Genomic DNA, 14,210 nt, shown 5'->3' with positions numbered 1-14,210 from the left:
ACAGGGCGGTCTGTGGCCTGGGTGGGGCTAATGGGACGTGGGCTGAAGAAGGAGAAGGCTGGTGTTTTCTACTCCCGGGAGGAGGAGCGGGGCCGCCCAGAGGGTCCCTGTCCTTCCAGAAAAGGGCTTTAAGGACACAGACCCCAGCAGGCAGCCATGGAGCTAGAGGAAGCTCCTAATTCATATTGAATTCAGTTACTCTTCCCCAGGAGGGCTGCCACGGGTGGGGGCCTCAAGGACCTTCTGAGCCCTGCTGGACTGGACTGTTGGGGCTGCAGGGAGGGCCTCGGCATTGCAATAAGGCAATGCCATTTTGCATTTGGGAATTTTTCATGTTACCTATTTATGATACATAAATCTTTATAGCAAATCTATTTTTTAAAACATGGGTAAGTTGCCTTTATGGAAACTTAGCAGAGCCAGAGTCTACACATTCCTAAACCATTAAACAGATTTCTGCAAAGAGTCCATGGCGCCCAAGACTGCTTCTCTCACCTTTGAGCCCAGAGCTGGCCCAGGTGGCCACATCTCTACAGATGGTCCCACCTGCCCAGCTGGTTTCCCCGACTTGTCTCCAGGCCCAGAGTGGACGGGTGGGTCTGCACTTCTCACCGCCCATCTGTTGCCTGGAGCCCTGTTAAGACTTCTCTGCCCCGGGCCAATGTGGAATCCTTTGGCAGAGGAGCAGTCAGTGCCCAAGGGGCAGGAAAGAGCTTGGGTTGGGTCCTCACTCGGCCCGGGAGACCATGGGCAAGTCACTGAACGACTTCAGCTGGATTTGAGTTGGGGGGTGGGCAGGTTGAGGAGTACGGTTGGGCGATGCCCGGGGAAACCAGGCCTCTCCCACACCTACAACCCTGTGGGGGAGGTGTTACCATCCCCGTGCTTTGCAGATAAGCCAGTGGACTCAGTGGTTGGGAGTGTCTTGCCCGAGCCTTGCAGCCGTAACAAGTTAGACCTTGTATTCCAAGTCAGGAGAGGCCCTACAAGGGCCAGGACTGGTCTGGCTCACTGCTGCTATGTTCCCAGTGCAGAGAATGGTTCTGGGCGCATAGTAGGTGCTCAGAAAACTGCCGAGTGCCTGAATGGGGCCCCTGCCACCAGGAACCATAGCCCACTGAGACCATCTGGGATCTGTCCCCGGTCATTCTCAGAAGGGGGCCTATGCTGACACGGTGGCCAGGTAGTAACTGTACCCGGTCTGGCAACCCGGCTCTGAGACACCCTGACAACATGGGGGTCAGACCAACCTCCATTCCAATCCCAGGTCCGCTATGACTAGTGTGACCTTAGGCAAGTCATTTCTCCACCCAGCCTCAGCTTCCTCAGACGTGGGACACGAATTCCTGTCCTGCCTGCATCCTGGGAAGCCACCAGGACATCCCAGCTGGGAGGGACTTTGGAAACTGAAGGACAGGAACAGCAACGCCTGTTTCTGACTCTGTCCCAGAGGTTCGAAACCTGTGAATTCCACAGACTGAATGACGGAGGCGGGCCTGGAGCCCTGGGCGTTCCAGAGGGGCCACACCACAGTCTCTTCTGTGACCTTTTCCAGGGAGAGATACCGGTTGTTTGAATTTCCTGGTGTCCTTGAATGCAGGGCGGCCCCAAGCCTGCATGTGGCCCTTGGAAGAAAACCCCCTAACTGGGTGGTCTGAGCCGGGCCACCACGTGGCCCCCAGAGGTTGTGCTGAGGGCCCTCTCTTCCCTCTGCCCGGACCATGGGACTGCCAGACCCTGGGACAACGTCCTGGGCTTGGAAACGGAGAGTGAGGCCAGGGGCCTAGAGGGACTCACTCAAAGTCCCCAGTAAGTTGGCTCCTGAGCCCCTGTCCCGGACCAGGCTGGGGCTGGGTCCTAGGTCCCAGAGCGGAGTCTGGTCCCGGCCGCCCCCCCCGGGGGCCCCCAAAACCCCAATCCCGACCACACATTCAGCCAGGGGCTCAGCTGAGGAGGGACCGCGCCACCCTTCCTTTGGGGAAGCCAGGACGCAGGGTGCCCTCACCCGAGTCACATCCCCTCTCCTTGTCCTCTGTCCCTTTCCCCACACAGCCCCTCCCCACCCCAGCCAGTCTCTGCCCAGCCTCTGCCTGGCCTGGCTCCTGCCTCCCGTCTCCCATCTCCACACCCCGCTCCACACACCTTCCTAAAGCAGGCCACGCACTGACCGACCCGGTCGCCCCCTTGCTTGGTCCTGACACTCACTCCCAGCTACTCCTAGGAGCCCTCCGGAGCGTGGGGAACCCCCTCCCACACACACGGCCTTGGAGACGGCTGTGCCCCGTCGCTGCCGTCGGTTCCCCTCCCTCCCCCCCCCCCCCCCCCCGAAAGAAAAGACCCAGCCCGGATGGCAGGCTGGGCTCCCACTCCAGCCTCCTGGACATCCGTGGTGTGCCTTCACGTGGGCCAGCCCGGGGGTGTGGCGAGGACGGCTCTGCCCGCCCACCTCGGCCCTGGACGGAGCCCGGACCATCCCAGCCCTCCCCGACGTCCCAGCCCTCCCCGACGTGGGCTGTGTGCTTCGGGACTCTGTCCCCTGCAGCGATTCTGAGCCTCGCGTCCTGCTGCAGCCATCGCCTCAGTACGGTTCCTGGGGAGCCAGCGGCAGACATGGGGGTTGCCGGTTCAAAGCTGCTTCCTCACCAGCACAGTGATGACGGTGTCCACCAGGGAGCTGGAGGCCCCGTGTGCAGGGTTGAGGGGACATCAGGAGGCGCGGACCCGGCAAAGGAGGCCAGGAGACAGAGAGGGTGGTCAGGGGGCTGGTGAGTTAGCTCCCGGCCAACATGCTCCAACCTTCTGCCCAACGTGTGGTCCACTGGCCGCCAGCCCGGCGTCATCTGGGAGCCGGTTAGAAACATGGGATCTCAGCGTCCACAGCAGAGCTCCTGAGTCAGAACCTAGATTGCAGTAAGTTCCCCAAGGGATCTGCATGCAAATTACAGTTTGAGGAACCCTGGTCTGCACAGCCTGCCCACCCACTCATGTGGCCCCTGGGCAGGTCTTCGTGCCTCAGAAGTTTTTAGTTTCTTCCTAAAAAAGAAGAGCTGAAGGTTCTTGCCCATTTACCCCTGAAGAGTGTTTTCTGTCCTCTGCACGGAGGCAAAGGACATCAGAGGCAAAGGGCTAGTGGCAGGCTCTGATTCTGATGGCCAGATCACCTAACACCCGACACTCTTCCATCATACTCCAACCCCATCTGGCAACATTTGAGCTCGTGCCTGATGCGGGTTCTGGGTCTTGTCTGGATCTGTGACCCCTTTAAGCTGTAGACCTTCCAGTTGGAAAACATACGGATTCACAAAAGAATTCACATAGAATTTGAGGCCTTGCCTCAAATGCACATCCAGTGAACAGCAGAGATGAGATGTGAGGCCTGGATGGGGTGCCTTGACCCCCCTGAAATCCTGGGGGACCCCTTGGGTTTCGTCGGGTGGGACTGTGGCTGCAGTGACAGTGCCGTGTACTCAGGTTTAGATTCGACGAAAGGCACTCAATTCTAAGTGGACAGGTCTGAAAAGAACGGAAAACTTACAGGGATCTATCTCAAGGAACACATCTTTTTCTTTTTTAAGTTTACTTATTTATTTTGAGAGAGAGAGAGAGAGAGAGAGAGAGTTTGTGCGCATGTAAGCAGGGGAGGGGCAGAGAGAGAGAATCCCAAGAAGGCTCCGTGCTGTCCGCACAGAACCCGATGTGGGACTCGAACATGAGCTCATGAACCATGAGATCATGACCTGAGCCAAAATCAAGAGTCAGTTGCTTAACTGAGCCACCTGGGTGCCCCTCGAGGAATGATTCTTAAAAACAATAAAACCTCTATGCACAGGAATATCCATGATAGCCTTATTCCCATACGAGGGGGATCCAGGAGGTAGCCATCCCTCGCCGCAGAGTATTTTAGACAGTATGTTGAAACGCTGGAAATGTAGGACCATCTCTCAGTGAAGGGCTGGGGAGCTTGGGTCTTCCTTCTGCCTTTCTACACTCTCCAGTCTTCCATAATCATTTCTACTATCTTTGTAATAGAAAGGCATAATATATATACTTCAGAAGAGTCAGGAAAACGATGTAACGTTCAAAAATATGATGCAATAGTCAGCAAACGATTCAGAGTACCCAAGTAAAGAAGTGTTCCGACTGATGTAAACAAGAAAGTCTGGACATGAAAATGTTAACATCGATTGTGTTAAAATAGAGCTATGAAGAACTTCCTCCTTCTTTTCTTTCTTTTATAAATCTTTAAAAATGGAACTATCTTTTATATATATATATATATATATATATATATAACGTATTTTATATGTATCCTATTGATACATATTACATAAGTGTGTGTAACTATATACCTATATCTAGCTATAGACACAGGTACATATGGGTACATGCTCATATGGGAAATAAGTAATAAATCTGATGAGAGGGGTGCCTGGGTGGCTCAGTTGGTTGAGCATCCGACTTCAGCTCAGGTCAGGATCTTCCGGTTCGTGGGTTCAAGCCCCACATTGGGCTCTGTGCTGACAGCTCAGAGCCTGGAGCCTGCTTCAGATTCTGTGTCTCCCTCTCTCTCTGCCCCTCCCCCGCTCACACTCCATCTCTCTCTCTCTCTCTCCCTCTCAAAAGTAAAGAAACATTAAATTTTTTTTTTAAGTCTTTTGTTTCATTTCTGAATAAGAGTCACATCACAATCGCAACAGGGGAGCATGGAGCCTCCTGGGGGTTCAGTGGGGCGACGCCATGGCCCCTCCTCGGTGGTCCCAGTGCAGGCCATGGGGGGAGCCTCCTGTCACCTGCTGAGGCAGTGGCGACTCCTCTGTCCACTGTCCATCTTACAGAAGCTTGTGGGCATCACTTTCCTACTGTTGTCTCCTCTATTAACCCATCCTTGGAAACTTACCCCTTTTTTTTTTTTACATTTTTTTTTCAATATATGAAATTTATTGTCAAATTGGTTTCCATACAACACCCAGTGCTCATCCCAAAAGGTGCCCTCCTCAATACCCATCACCCACCCTCCCCTCCCTCCCACCCCCCATCAGCCCTCAGTTTGTTCTCAGTTTTTAAGAGTCTCTTATGCTTTGGCTCTCTCCCACTCTAACCTCTCTCTTTTTTTTTTTTTTTTCCTTCCCCTCCCCCATGGGTTCCTGTTAAGTTTCTCAGGATCCACATAAGAGTGAAACCATATGGTATCTGTCTTTCTCTGTATGGCTTATTCCACTTAGCGTCACACTCTCCAGTTCCATCCACGTTGCTACAAAGGGCCATATTTCATTCTTTCTCATTGCCACGTAGTACTCCATTGTGTATATAAACCACAATTTCTTTATCCATTCATCAGTTGATGGACATTTAGGCTCTTTCCACATTTTGGCTATTGTTGAGAGTGCTGCCATAAACATTGGGGTACAAGTGCCCCTATGCATCAGTACTCCTGTATCCCTTGAACTTACCCTTTTTTTTTACAATCATCTAGTAACTTCCGTGGGGCTTGAGGCAGGGAGAGCTGTCTGTCCCATGTGGTCAGCGTGCTCAGCGTAAGCAGTCTGGGGAAAGTTCTGTCCGCCTCACCCGCGCCCCTCCAAGCTGCCGCTCTGGCTTTATCTGACTTTCTGCTTAAACCTCTCACAAGGATTGATAAGGAGGTTCCGGTGACGCTGGTCTCATCCCTTATTTGTCAAGTTCTATAGCAAAAATTTTGATTGGGATGACATTGAATTTAGAGACTAATCTCGGAGGACTGAGTGTTGTGGTTCTTGAACGGGTACCTCTTTCCATTTCCAGACCATGTGTCCTCAGAGACAGTTCGCTGTACTTGTTTTGTGTTTAATTTTTTAAAATGTTTATTTACTTTTTGAGAGAGAGAGAGACAGAGTGTGAGCGGGGGAGGGCCAGAGAGGGAGGGAGACGCAGCATGTGAAGCAGGCTCCAGGCCCTGAGCCGTCAGCGCAGAGCCAGACGTGGGGCTCGAACCCACAGCTGTGAGATCATAACCTGAGCCGAAGTCAGCCGCTTAACTGACTGAGCCACCCGGGTGCCCCAGTACTTGTTTTTTTTTTTTTTTAAACCAAATTTTAATACCCCACCAAAACTCTAGACCTGTGTTTCACAAATGGGCTTTTGGAAGAGTCTTGAAGCCTGTCAGTAGCCCACAAAATGCAGGGATGGGGAAGGAGGGAAGGACGCCAGTTAGGCCCCCGTCCAACCAGATGGAGACACTTTATTTCATAGACCAGGTACTGCCTAGGGGTTCGTTGGTAGAAAGGTCTTACTGCTAAAAGGTTTGAAAACCATCACTCTAGACTTCTTTTTAAAAAAAAATTTTTTTTAATGTTTTTATTTATTTTTGAGACAGAGAGAGACAGAGCATGAGCAGGGGAGGGGCAGAGAGAGAGGGAGACACAGAATCTGAAGCAGGCTCCAGGCTCTGAGCTGTCAGCACAGAGCCTGATGCGGGGCTCGAACTCATGGACCGCGAGATCATGACCTGAGCCGAAGTCGTCTGCTCAACCGTCTGAGCCACCCAGGCGCCCCTCTAGACTTCTTTTAAAAAGTTGTGATAGCACATGCATAGCATAAAATTTACCATCTTACGCTTTTTTAAGTGTCTAGTTCCGGAGTGTTAAGTATATTCACGTGGGTGTGCGACCATTGCCACCATCCACCTCCAGATCTTCTTTGTCTTAGTTCTTGCAAAACAAAATTCTACATGCCTTCAACAGCTCCCCAAACTCCCCACCCCTGAGTCTCCGCTGTCGACTTTTTAAAGTCTTCAGTTACAGAATACAATTATCCGTGTTTGTTGAAAGATACTGCATAAATATACAAAGACTTTCTGTATGGTAATTCAAACTTTCTGAACTCAGAGGAAGGAACAGTCATTCAGCTTGCGATGCAGGTGTGCGGAGTTCTTTTAGACTCTGAAACATCAAATGCACGTATTCATGCTTTTGTTTTCACTAACAAGTCAGCACCCTGAAGCATCAGATAAAGAACCCAGCAGGTTGGATGAACCTCAGAGCCCGACCTCTCTTTTCATGATATCGTTGTAAACCTCATATTTGTTTTCTACTTAATAGGGGTACACAGATCTAAAAGAAAGGAATAGGACTAAATCTATGTCCCTCTAACAGTCTGAACACAAACAGTACAGGACCAATAGGGCTGATCTGGGGCTCCATCTGACTCCTTCTGTATTGTTGCCCTGACAACCCCGAGGTTTTTTTGTTTTGTTTTTTGTGTGTGTGTGTTTATTAAGAAAGTAATATAGTTTTGGGGCACCTGGGTGGCTCAGTTGGTTAAGCGTCTGACTTCAGCTCAGGTCATGATCTCACAGTTCGTGGGTTCAAGCCCCGCGTCGGGCTCTGTGCTGACACCTTGGAGCCTGGGGCCTGCTTCAGATTCTGTCTCCCTCTCTCTCTGCCCCTCCCCCACTCGTGCGCGCGCGCGCGCGCGCGCGCGCGCGCGCGCGCGCTCTCTCTCTCTCTCTCTCTCTGTCTCCCAAGAATAAATAAACATTAAAAAAGAAAATAGAGGTGTCTGGGTGGCTCAGCCAGTTAAGCGTCCGACTTCAGCTCAGGTCATGATCTCACAGTTCGTGGGTTCAAGCCCCGCGTTGGGCTCTGTGTTGACAGCTCAGAGCCTGGAACCTGCTTTGGATTCTGTGTCTCCCCCTGTCTCCTCCTCCTCCCCTGCTCACACTCTGTCTCTCTCTCTCAAAAATAAATAAACACACACACACAAAAAGAAAGAAAATATTACAGTTTTGCTTTCCTCTCTGAATTTAACCCACTTGGTTAGAGATCTATCTACAGAAACAAAACTTTCCCAAGATTTTAAGACATATTGCCTGTAGTGATTTAAAATGAGGATTCTGGCCCCAGAGCCATTTAGAAAGCTGACTTTCAGAGGCCAGGGGTGTCTGTCAAGTCAGATGCTGTTCTTAGAAGTTTCCTCAGGCCCCGGACTCAGCGTCCCCCTTTGGAGCGGAGTCCGGGAAGAGCAGAGCTTTCGCCTTCCACCTTCTCTCTGCCATCTCAGCTACACGCACAGGGGCTGGCTCAGGCCACTTTCAAGAAATGGAGCGCATCCTTTGCCCGACAAGGAATTCACTCTCATCAGGTTTGACGTGTCAGCCCCAGGGGCTGGAGACGGTGAGGGTCCTGGCTGGGCCATGGAGTCTTAGGAGACTCTGTGCACACATGCACTTACAGGAGGTGTGGTTAAGTGTGTATGCAAAACACATGAGATGGGCACTGTGTTAGGGGCTGGGTCTGGCTGTGGCTCAGGGCCAAGACTCGGCGTGTGCCCCGGAGACCGCCCAGGCTTCACAGATTCCCTCTCTACAATGTGCCTGCCTTCTGATCAAGTGCCATTACCTTTGCGTAGACCGGGTGGGGCCGGCAGTGGCCAGATGCCCGCCTGCTGCTGCGGTTGGGCACACAGGGGGAGCAGTTCCAGGCCTCCCTTGTGGTTAGGGCGGGGCCGGTGGCTGGTTCCAGACAACAGCTGCTTGCAAAGGCCCTCCCTACCACTTCCAGGCCCGGCCACGAGCATCCGCGCTTTCCTCTTTGGTCTCTCCGCTCACCCACTGGCCAGAGGATTGCAGAGGACCAGCAGAGGGCTCTGAGCAGGCCCTAGAAGCCGGGCGGAGCAGGAGCCTGGAGCGGGGGCAGAAGGCAGAGGTGGCAAGGGAGTCAGCAGCTGGTGAAAGTCACCTTAGCAAATTCTCCACGTGCTGCTTGATTTTGAAAATGCTCATGAGGGAGATGGTCATGAGGATGACGTCAGGGTGACCATGATGGGGCCAAGGTCCCTGGTTGTTTGGTGCTAGAGGTGACAGAAGCAGTAGGGGGCCGGTGGGGCAGGGGGTGGGCGGTGTTGCCTGATGTCTGTGGCTGTGGCCGACCCGTAGGAGACAGTGGTGGCCGGCGGATGGTCGGCCGTGGTGATGGGATCTGTGGATGCTGGGTTGGTGGCTGTGGAGTGGGTGGGGACTATGCGTGTGGCGCTGTGGTGGCCACCTTGCTGGCCTGGGACAAAGATCATGGGGACAACGGAGGTGGCCAATTGAGTTTCCCAGTGCACCTGTTTCCCTGGGGATTCTCGTGTGAATCCGCCATCCACCTCGGGAGATCCCTGCCCTCCCTACCTCCTGCGGGGACGTCACCCTCTGCATTGATGATGCTGTGCCGTCTAGGCTCCTGGCAGGGTCTCATGGGACCAGCTGCTTGGCCAGTAGGATCAAGGCTTATGATCACTACTGTGCCAGAGCCATGGCTGCATGTGTGGGCCTCAGGAAGGGGCAGTAGCAGGATTTAGGGGCACCCTACATGGGGGGGCCTGGGGTTGCTGAAGGGCCTTAGTTTGAAGAAGCTGTCAAGGGGGCACTTTTCAGGTACAAAAGGGGACCTGTCTGAGATCACGCCTGTGAAGAGACTGTCGTGGGTCCTGGGGCTGTGTCCTCCATCCAGTGTGGGAGAGCAGTGCCCTCCTCACGGGGCATACAAGAAGGGCCCATGGCGGGTGGTTCACGCAGGGCTGCACACCTACTAAGTGCCCTGTGGGGAGATGCCAGCTTTTCCTGCTCCCCAAGGCCGCCCCGTTCCAGCTGAGTCTGTACAATTCACAGACTCTCAGCCTACGGACTCCATCCAGTCAATCAATGTGTTTTATGTGTCCTGTTGATGTATACGTATTTTTTTCCAGATTTACTTGCCAGCACTGAGGTTGGGATTTCACATACAGATGTACATTTCCGATCTCTCCGGACGAATGGGAAGACAGGGTTCACATCTGCACAGGGCAGCACAGATGGAACACGGGCTGTCGGATTTGCCACAGTCTCCACCCCTCCCTATAGCTCACCCCCACCCCCGAGTTCGAGCCTCCTGCTCCAGCCTCAGCTCTGTGGCTCAGTGCCCTCCCATGGTGCTCTGTGCCTACCTGACCTTCCTTATGGTACTCTCTGAGCCCCAGGCCCACCACATGCAGGATCTCCTCGAGGGAAGGACCTTGGGGTGATTATATTTGGATTCAGATTGGCCGTAACAGACCTGGAAACACTCTCATACAGTGGAGAAATGTTTTATTAGTTTAACTGCTGGCACCAGAATCCTCTGAGGGAGAGAACAGTCTTGTTTGAAGAATTTGGTGACCATTGCTTGGGGTACAAGTGGGACTCCAGAGTTTGAGGTGTCTGATGTCGGCACCTGGAGTTGTTTCCATGAGAAAGGGAAGAATTTCTTTTGTTTCTTTTTAAAAAATGTCTTAGATATTTATTTATATTGGGGGGGAGAGGGGCAGAGAGAGGGAGACACAGAATCCGACGCAGGCTCCAGGCTCCGTGCTGTCAGCACAGAGCCTGACGTGGGGCTCAAACTCACAAGCCGTGAGGTCATGACCTGAGCCAGAGTTGGGCGCTGAGCCGACTGAGCCACCCAGGAGCCCCACTTTTGTTTCTGAAGAAAGAGGGATAGAGAGAGGAGGAAAGGAGAGAAGCCCTGCAGGAGAAGATGAGAAAGGATGGGGCTGGAAAAGCAGGTGTCTTCGTGGCCAGGACACAAAAGGCTGTTTTGTAAACGGTGGTGTGCCTTTCAAGGTATGTCTGTCACAGAGATGGAAACTCCTCCCACCTGCCCGGGGTCTTCTGCGCCTCCCGCTTGCTCACTGCTGTGTCGTGAGAGCCAGCTTTCTGCAGAATTTGGACGGGAGCCACGTGTTGATGTGAAATTCGCCTGGGCCCTCCAGAGTGTTCCATGTGGGCGCTGGGACAGAGGAGAGCGTGCGGACCGGAGTCCTGGGACCTGTCAGGCACCGAAGAAGGGCTCGGGATGTCCACAGATGGTGGAATGGGGGGTGGCTGGCATGGGGGAGGTGGAACAGCCCATTTTACTAGGAACCTGGGGGACAGAGAAGCCCCAGTTGATATCAGGTTATAACAAAACGGACCCAGGTTTCCAGGAGGAGCCAGACTTGGGTACCAAGAGGAAACACAATTTTTCTGAGCTTGGATACAATGGTTGAGCAGTTTATTTTGGGTTACTGGGGGCTCAGGCTGGGGGGAGTGACCCTAGGGTCCTGGGCTCAGTCCAGGGTCTCTGTGGCGGTGCACAGCAGGCCAGCCAGGAGAGCCAGGCCCAGCGTGGCCACGACCACCAGCGCCACATCCCACCAGAAGCCCGGGTAGGCCCAGGATGCCTGCAGGTGCCAGCCGCAGCTGCCCAGCTCATACCCCGTGAGCTGGCCCAAGGGGTGGGCCGTGGCGAGCTTGGGGCTGGCGCAGCGGACGTGCAGCAGGGCCTCGGGCGTGCGGTCCTCCAGCCAGAGACGCAGGTAGGTGAGACTGCAGTCGCAGTGCCAGGGGTTCTGCGTCACGTCGAGGACCTGTAGCTGGGGCAGGTAGTCGAAGGCACCCGGAGGCACGGAGCTAAGGCTGTTATTGGCCAGCAGGAGGTGGCGGGTCTGGGTGGGCAGGGTGGGCAGGGCCGTGAGCCCCCGCCCCCTGCAGTCCACCGACAGCCCCATGGTTTCCAGGGCCTGGCAGGTGCACTCCGCCGGGCAGTCCTTGGTGGCCTCTGCGGCAGCCCAGAGCAGCAACAGGGCCCCCCAGGCAGGCATTGGCAGGCTGGCTGTGGGGAGAGTGGCCGTGAGGTGAGGGAGGGTGAGGGAGGGCCCGGCAGCCTCCACCCCATGCCAAGGGCTAGGGGGATCGAACCTGAGACAAGGGACCACTCCCCTCCGTTCTCAGGCCTCAACTTTCTCCTGTGTTGAAATGGGGTGGTGAAGACAGAAGCAAGTGTAATGAGTCCCACCCAGGCCTCGCTGAGCCTCGCTGGACACTCAGAAGGCAGGATGGTGAGCGTGGCTGTGATGGGGGACGGGAGGGAGGGTAAGAAGTTTCTTGGGAAGGGACCTCCTGGCCCCTAACAGAGACCCCAGCCCCAGTTCATGGGTGAGGGGCGCTGATGCCTGCTACATGATTCCCAGTTCTGACCCCTGGCCCCCAGGCTCCTCCCAGCCCCCCTACCTCTAAGCCTGGGGTCAGGCAGCCAGTGTGGATTTCACAGACCACACCTCCTCCCAACCATGCCAAACAGCTCGCCCCGAGGCCAAGTGAACTCTTAGGTGAAAGCCAATGCCGAAAACTGGATGCTGAGGCGCAGACAGGGAAGGAGAACCGAAGAGGTTCCCTGTGGGAAGCCATGCATCTAGGCTAATGCTCAGAGTTGGGGAAACTGAGGCCCAGGGACAGAGCGTGACTTGTGCAGGGTCACCCAGCGGTCTGTGTCAGAGAACAGACTCAAACTCAGGCCTCATGAGCTCCAGGTGACTTCCCTACGAGCGTTTCCCCTTCCTAAGACAGGCCCTTCTCACCAGGGCCTGGCCCGCGCAGGCTTCCTGTGAATTTGGGTTGAATAAACCAAGGAGGGGCGCCTGGGTGGCACAGTCGGTTGAGCGTCCGACTTCAGCCAGGTCATGATCTCGCGGTCCGGGAGTTCGAGCCCCGTGTCAGGCTCTGGGCTGATGGCTCAGAGCCTGGAGCCTGTTTCCGATTCTGTGTCTCCCTCTCTCTCTGCCCCTCCCCCGTTCATGCTCTGTCTCTCTCTGTCCCAAAAATAAATAAACGTTGAAAAAAAATTTTTTTTGAATAAACCAAGGAGCCCGTGTCTCAGAGCGAGTGCCCCCCGCCCAGCCCCATCTGGAGCGGAGAGCTGAAGGTGGGACACAGGCAGGCCTCGGTGGCTGGCCTCCCCTGCCAGGCCCTGTCCTGTGTCCCACCTGGGAGCGGGTGTGTGTGTGGGAGGGGGCGATGGGTAATAAGGAGGGCCACTTACTTGTGAGGCCTGCAGTCGGCACCCTCTTCTGTGGCTTGAACTGTCCTGGTGGAGGCTGAGTTGGCAGCTGGATGTGAGGCAGCAGATGGTGGGCGCTGCTTGAGTGGGAGGAAGGAAGTGATGAAAATAGCCTGGCTTATCCCCCGAATGCAGCAGCCGGGGGGCCCTATCTGCGGGGGCAGCGGGCACTCAGGGATCCAGCGGGCTCGGGCCCAGAACGGTAAGTCGACCCCAGTTTACGGAAGAGGGTCCCGCAAGGTACGCTATGTGCCACCAGCGCCTCACTGGGCCTCAGTTCAGGGTCTGTGGGAGGACCAAGGAGGCCCCTCCCCAGGTCCCCGGCGGTGGGGAAGGTTTCCAGGAGGAAGAGGCCTTGGAGCTGAGCGACTTTGCTGGCTGTTCCTCCAAATCTCAGATTTCCTCATCTATAAAATGCGAGCGATGATGTCTGTCCTGCTTGTATACACAGGGTGTGGGCTGGGCAGCTCCCATGGGCTGAGAACCCCACAGGGGGAGAACGACTTGGGTTTTCATTTTCTTCGGTTCTTCGGAATAGGTCAGGAAGAAAGTCGCTTTTTGGTTCCGCTGTGTCTTTAGCGCCTTCTAACGCTTTGCTGAACCCTGTTTTTCACAGGACACTGCAGTCTGGGGCTCAGTTTCCATCAAACACTGGTCTCTAGCTGGAGACCATTTTTAATTTGCATTATATTTAGACCGTGCCTCAGTCTGACTTCCGCTCAGGCCATGATCTCACTGTTCATGAGTTCGAGGCCCGCGTCGGGCTCTGTGCTGACAGCTCAGATCCTGGAGCCTGCTTCGGATTCTGTGTTTCCCTCTCTTTCTGCCCTCCCCCATTCACGCTCTGTCTCTCTCTCTCTCAAAAATAAATAAACATTAAAAAAAAACAACATTAAACACCCCGTTTACACACTACCCTAGACCCACAGGAGCATTCCTGTGTTCACACGGAATGTGGGTGTTTTATTTTTTTAGCATCTGGCAACTCCCAGCCCGCTTCGAGGCATGGCATTGCTCCCATTCTTGTGTGTATCTGTCATCTGCCTTCTCCTCAACTGCACAGGGGTCCCTGAGGGCGGGAACCGTCTCCGAGGTCCAGTGACAGTGCCCAGGTCAGTGCCTGCACGTTGCAGGTCCTCACTTAGTTTGTGCCGGGTGATTGCGGGAGGGAGCCAGTGCTTTGACTCTGATCAATCCCATCCGCAGGGGGGACCCTGGTCCTCTTCTAACCTGACCCCTCATTGTGTGGATGCCGGATGCTGGCAGGCAGCTCAGAGGGGAGTCCTGGCTCACCAAGAGCCTCACCTGTCACGGTGGCCCCGGGCTTCTGAGCAGACTTCTGGTCCTACGACACCTGGG

At 54.5% G+C, this 14,210-nt stretch overlaps 1 protein-coding gene across 4 annotated transcripts; it reads right to left on the bottom strand.

Moving 5' to 3' along the window:
* Window positions 1–10,067: 10,067 nt before the first annotated feature.
* Window positions 10,068–12,893, bottom strand: GP9 (glycoprotein IX platelet). 4 transcript variants are annotated; one of them, XM_047848951.1, is made up of 5 exons: window positions 12,834–12,893; window positions 11,714–11,863; window positions 11,231–11,627; window positions 10,632–10,802; window positions 10,068–10,208 (listed from the first exon to the last, which is right to left on the bottom strand). In XM_047848951.1, exons 3-5 carry the CDS (start codon window positions 11,614–11,616, stop codon window positions 10,088–10,090), a joined length of 678 nt encoding a protein of 225 aa, XP_047704907.1. In that variant the 5' UTR covers window positions 11,617–11,627; window positions 11,714–11,863; window positions 12,834–12,893; the 3' UTR covers window positions 10,068–10,087. The 4 variants fall into 4 exon arrangements, with proteins under 4 accessions (XP_047704907.1, XP_047704908.1, XP_047704911.1 ...); XM_047848952.1 differs by having other exon boundaries at window positions 11,714–11,760; window positions 12,834–12,868; XM_047848955.1 differs by lacking the exon at window positions 11,714–11,863.
* Between the last annotated feature and the right edge of the window lie 1,317 nt (window positions 12,894–14,210).

This window comes from Prionailurus viverrinus, chromosome A2 (genome assembly GCF_022837055.1).
Source record: "Prionailurus viverrinus isolate Anna chromosome A2, UM_Priviv_1.0, whole genome shotgun sequence".
In the NCBI taxonomy this organism is placed as follows: domain Eukaryota; kingdom Metazoa; phylum Chordata; class Mammalia; order Carnivora; family Felidae; genus Prionailurus; species Prionailurus viverrinus.
This window is presented reverse-complemented; position numbering and strand designations above follow the sequence as displayed.

Bases quoted from the DNA above. Each gene is read 5' to 3' on its own strand.
- GP9 (XM_047848951.1), bottom strand. From the start codon at position 11,616: ATGCCTGCCTGGGGGGCCCTGTTGCTGCTCTGGGCTGCCGCAGAGGCC. The intron at 10,803-11,230 runs GTATGAGCTGGG...GGTGCCTGACAG, and splicing joins CCCTTGGGCCAGCTCACGGG to GTCCCAGGACTCCGGTCCGC. The intron at 10,209-10,631 runs GTGGGAGGAGTT...AAACAACTCCAG, and splicing joins GCGCAGAAGACCCCGGGCAG to GTGCCGACATCAGACACCTC.